Below are 5708 nucleotides of genomic sequence, written 5' to 3' on the forward strand. Positions count from 1 at the left end.
CTGCTTCCCATGGTTGAATTTAAATCTTAGAATCTGAAAATCAATACACGTGCGGAAAACTCAGGACTTCTCTCTAGTCACGTTCAGTATCTACGCATACAGCAATACCAGCCCTGCGTTTACCAGGACGATTAATGAAAAAATGTCTATATCTGTCCAAGTGAAGAATGTTGGAATTTTCATAGCAGGAGGTTTCCGTAAACAAAATTACTTTAAACTTGAAACAAAAATCTTATAGAAAGCAAGTAATGCACTCACCCTTGTTACATGCAGAATTTGTGTTGGTGAGTAAGAGTTTTATATGGATTGCTGAAATTGAATGTTTGGTGCAAACGCAAACTCTGGACAATTTCGTTTTCAGGAAATGAAATCACGTATTAATTCTCACATATATTCGTGGACACCTGAACCGCGCCGTAAGGAAAGGGATAAAAGTGGGACTGAGGGAAGACAGGAAAAAGAGGTGCCGTAGTAGAGGGCTCCGGAATAATCTCTACCACCCGGGGATCTTTAACGTGTACTGACATCGCACTACTTTAAAATTTAAAGGCAGATGTAAAAAATAAATGACAATGAGGAACACCCTGCAGAAGAAGAAAACGGATGTGCTGTTCGTCACGTTTCACCGTTTGTCATTTGCTGGAGAGGTGGTGTTTATAAAATCCCTCTTTCATGCGAAAATTCCTATGTGGAGCAAACTGCATGGACGTTGTCTCAAAGAAACGCTTCTAGGGCACGGAAGAAAATATCTCTACCTGTAAGCTCCAGAAACTTGGCCAATGATTACTTCAAACACGAGTGTCACCCTTCGTTCGAAAAGACCGTAATTTTGGCACGGGCAAACGAGACGCAAAAACGTGAGGTCACTGAAGCCTTTCGAATGGTATCAGGAACTGAAGGTGGTCACGTAAGTTCTCTGTCGGTTGACCTCACCCCGAGCGAAAGAGAGATGTTGAGGAGGGATAAAAAAAAAACTAGCAGAGGTTTAGCGCTTGTTGAACCTAGTGATGCGATCGAAGGCTCTGTTAAGCATGGTTACGCACGGTTTGGCGCTGGAGTCGGTCCGACGCGCGCCTCATCCATGGCGAGACTGAGCGACTGAGTGCCAGTGAAGCAGCCGTTTTACTCCCCGCTAGTCACGTGGTACAGCAGCGGTGAGGCTTTCAGCGAGCGCAGATTCGGCGTCTCGCAACGCCCTCTAGAGAATTTGAGCCTCGCCACAGTGAGTCACGTGGTATGATGTCACTTGCCACACCACCGCTCCGCCAGCTCAAGGTCAAACGCGCACCAAACTTGACCTTCGGAGTTGTGGTGCGAGCCCCGCCGCGGTGGCTCAGTGGTTAGGGCGCTTGACTACTGATCCGGAGTTCCCGGGTTCGAACCCGACCGCGGCGGCTGCGTTTTTATGGAGGAAAAACGCTAAGGCGCCCGTGTGCTGTGCGATGTCAGTGCACGTTAAAGATCCCCAGGTGGTCGAAATTATTCCGGAGCCCTCCACTACGGCACCTCTCTCTTCCTTTCTTCTTTCACTCCCTCCTTTACCCTTCCCTTACGGCGCGGTTCAGGTGTCCAACGATGTATGAGACAGATACTGCGCCATTTCCTTTCCCCCCAGAACCAATTATTATTATTATTAGTTGTGGTGCGAAGAGTAGCGCTTTCGCACTAATAAGACTCACCCACGCGCGTGTATTATAGTTTGGACGGGTGGGACTTCAGCAGGGTTTGTTGCTGGGCTAGCTGGTTTCATTCAGCAATCAAGAAATCCGCAGCGCATGGGACGTGGTCGTTTGCGGAATTCCATCCGAGCTTCCTAAATCTGTGTTCGGATTTTCGGCTCTTTTAAAACAGAAGATTTAATGGCCTAGCGGCGCCGGTTTCGCCATGGGCTGCAGTTTGACCCTAAGCGTCCTTGCTGCGCCGCTGCCATAGCAACGCATCAAGTGACTTCGCCGCGCCGCCAAGACGTCGCTGTGCCGGGACTTCACAGCCGCGGAGCGGATGCGAGTTCTACCTTGGACGATTAACAACTGGACGCCACACTCCAGTTGTAGCTTACACATGTGCGCGGGTTTTTATTGCTCCATCATGAACTAGTCACACGCACAACCTGAACACATTTGTTATTGTGTAAACAGTTTGTGTATATTACCTTCCCCCTATCCTTTCTTCCTGTCCCCTCACCTCTCTCATTTCATTTCTCCATTCTGCCTGCTATCATTCATTTCCGCTCCCAAGCTCAGGTGCTTCAGTATCGATGGCAGATGCTGGGGTTAGCAAACATCTTTGTCTTCCTTTTTATTATCATTTTAATAAAACCACTCACTACTGCTGTCTGGCCACGTGATCTAGCCGAGCAGACGCGGCTTGGCGTCTGTAACGTTGAGTGCGTTCCCAACACTGGGTAGGCAGCGCGCCCACCCTACACACCTGGCAGTTAATGGTTGATTGCGAGAGGTTGATCACCCAGTGAACGCTGCGGCCTATTGCTGCATGCAGTGCCGCGTGTCTGCCACAACGTTGTCAGCGCTAATGCATACGGCCCACATCTCTCTCTCACCACCGCCACGTACCTCAAAGAGCGAATGAGGCGTCCACTGACCGCGGCGGCCGCGTTTCGATGGGGGGCGATGTCGGAGCACGTTAAAGATCCCCAGGTGGTCGAAATAGAGTTATAGCATAGCGCGATCCGCTAACGCGGGGCACCGCTGGGTACACGCTGATTGGTCCTGACGAGGCTGGCGCTCACGCAGCTGACGGGCACGTGGCGCCATCTGGCGCCCCCAGGGTGATCTGCAGTGGCGCCGCGCGGTAGTGGATCACGGCAGCGGATCGCGCAATGCTATATATATTGTTCCGGAGCCCTCCGCTACGACACCTCTTTCTTCCCTTCTTCTTTCACTCCCTCCTTTATCCACTCCCTTACGGCGCGGTTCAGGTGTCCGCCGAGATGTGAGACGGATACTGCGCCATTTCCTTTCCCCAAAAACCTTTTTTTTTCACTGACCCATGGAGCCAGTTAAGCGGCTTTCCTTTCCTCAAAATCATGGGTGTCTAAAACGTTGCCAAGGCCAACCAACACAATGAACACCGAGTCATTTCGCTTTGTATATCCTAAATTAGCTGAACTAATCTACACTTTTTTGCGGCAATTTTTTCCTTTTTCTTACCGTCAATGCCACGTGTTCTTGTTTTCTTTTTCCATCGCGATGGAATAAAACCTCAGTGGGTAGATTGCGCATTGCACCTAACCGTTCTTGTCTGTCTTCGTGTGTCAGCGTCAATTCAAGCTGAGCAGCAACGCAGCTCTTGTGATAATAGCCAAATCCCACGCACTTCTTTAAACACTGTTCTCGGTTATCTTCTGCGGAAGGCTTCGGATAAGGCGGAAAAAAGGGCGGTTGCTCTCCAATCGTCACCCACACTAGTCTGAAAGGTAACGTGACACGCGTAATGCGCAAAGCATGCAAATGGCTTATATACGGTCGCGTAGCGAACTACAAACCAAGTGATAGTCATAATAACGGAAAGACATACTGTTATCAGTGCTGAAGGCATACCTCAGAATAACTAATTCGATATCACGATGACATTCATTTTCTCGCTTTCCACCCTTTAGCATTCAGTTATCTGCATCAAAGGAAGATACTCCGCCAGTATAAAGGGCGACACCCCACAGCCACATTCACTCGACCCGTGTTTCACCGAGATTCGTTCCGCACTCACCTCTGCTATGGCCATCGCTACGGATTCCAAGAAGCACCTGCTGAAGGGCTTCGGAGACCACCTCGATGGGCGGTTCACACAGTTTCTCCACGAGCTGCCCTCAGGTGTTCCCGCCTGTTCTCTGTGCTCGGTTGTGCCGTCAGAGCACTACACACTCAGCTGCAAGCACGTCTACTGCAGCCCCTGCTTCCTCGAGACTGTGAGAAAGAACGCCACAAACCTTTGGTGCCCGCTCGACGGAAAGAACTTCCGTCCGCGGAAGGCGCCCTCACCGACCTCCACCGACGTTGGCCTACTGTCCAGACTGCCAGTGCACTGCTGGAATAAGGACAACGGGTGCACGTTCTCTGGCGAAGTAGAACACATGCAGGCCCACTACCGAGACTGCACCTTCTACAAGGTGTGCTGCGGTCTCTGTTCGTGCACGTACATACGGTCGGACCTCGCCCATCACGTGAAAACGGCTCACGCGAAGAGCACGAAGGCCAGGGCCTCGAACAAGCTGAAGAAACACGAAGTGGCTACCGTGTGTTCGGGCAAGACCAGCGTCTCAGACGAACAGGGAGTCGTGGCCGGCGAGTTCGCCGAGCCGATGGAAGAGTTGGGCGCAAAGCAACCCGCGCCTCAAGCCACGCTCGTGTCGGACGGACACCTGCAGGAGATCGTTCGGGCCGTCGCATCCAGGACCGCCTCAGAAGCTGCCGAAGACGTTGCGCAGTGGAACGAAGCCCTGTTCCTAGGTATACTCGGTGGAATAAAGCAAATCAACGAGCGCCTGGACAACCTCGCAGAGGCAACGCACATCACCTGCCCAAGGGAACCGCCTGCCATTATCTCCCTGGGACCACCTCACGTGCGCCCGTTGAAGCAGGAGCTCCAGACGAAATACGCCTGGACGGTAACCCACTATAGTAAACTTCGAGTTGGCATCCACTACGTCGAGAGCCTGCCGTTCAAGATTGCGCCAGGTCGCAAGGCACAGCTCACCCTTTGCACTGACGGAATCACGCTATTGGAACTGAGCGTGTCGGTGAAGATCTACCGTGGCGACGACGATTCCAGGAGACAGCTGCCCTGGCCATTTCTGAGGACGTGTCGGTTCACGCTCTTCGACAAGTCTGGAAAAGCTGCTGATGTGACGAGCTTATTCTCCTCAGATGACCTCTTCAGTCGCGCTGTCACAACCGTCGACAACCTCGTTTCGGGCTGGCTGATCATCAGCAAGATGGGAAGAGATATATTTGAGCGTGACTATGTCAAGGACGACTCGTTCACAATTGCTTTCTCGACGGAAACCAGGCCAGAATGAACAGTGTTTAATTATTTTAGCATTTTACTTTACTTTTATTCAGAGTGTTTTCATTTCTATCATTCGAGCTTTTTCGTTTCGGTTCTGCCGGGCGCAGAATTTTAGCTTGACGACTGAGAGAATAAAAACATTGGGAAAATTGGATTGTGTCATCTTTCTGGCTCTGTCCTCCAGCATACATGCAGCGTTCAGAGCACGGCACTCTGCTTTGACTGCATCGGTACCATAGTGTCCTAGCAGAAGCAGAATTAACACACAACCCACCTCGGCTTCCGAGTGCCTGTTTCCTTTTATTTGCCTTCCCCTTCGGCTTTTCCCGTAAATCTCTAGCATGTAGTAGGATGACCAGGTTAGTGCACAAAAACAAAAAAAAATGACAGTCGTTTAACTGGGTTGCAGCAATAGTCGAGCGATAACTTTTTTCAGCTTTTTTTTTCTGATGTTGCTGGTCGTTATATCTTGGATTGACTTGTTTGCGGCTGCTTTATGTACTCAGATTGAGGACTCAGTTGCAAGTTTTACCATTTATCTCGGATCAAATTTGGAGGTCACCATCGTATTGGTCATAGTCAAATTAGCCTGGATGTCGATTTTGGTCCAAATCCGAGGACAAATTTAGGGGGTGGGGGTGGGTAAAATTTAGACATCACCACCGCACTCGAAATCTCTGCTA

General features: G+C 50.5%; 1 protein-coding gene across 1 annotated transcript; it reads left to right on the plus strand.

Annotated features, from left to right (window-relative positions):
• Positions 1-3733: 3733 nt before the first annotated feature.
• LOC144097718 (uncharacterized) lies at positions 3734-5035 on the plus strand. Its single transcript, XM_077630360.1, has one exon. The coding sequence runs from the start codon at positions 3734-3736 to the stop codon at positions 5033-5035; it is 1302 nt and encodes a 433-aa protein (XP_077486486.1).
• The last annotated feature ends 673 nt before the right edge of the window (positions 5036-5708 follow it).

Source organism: Amblyomma americanum, chromosome 7, assembly GCF_052857255.1.
Source record: "Amblyomma americanum isolate KBUSLIRL-KWMA chromosome 7, ASM5285725v1, whole genome shotgun sequence".
In the NCBI taxonomy this organism is placed as follows: Eukaryota; Metazoa; Arthropoda; class Arachnida; order Ixodida; family Ixodidae; genus Amblyomma; species Amblyomma americanum.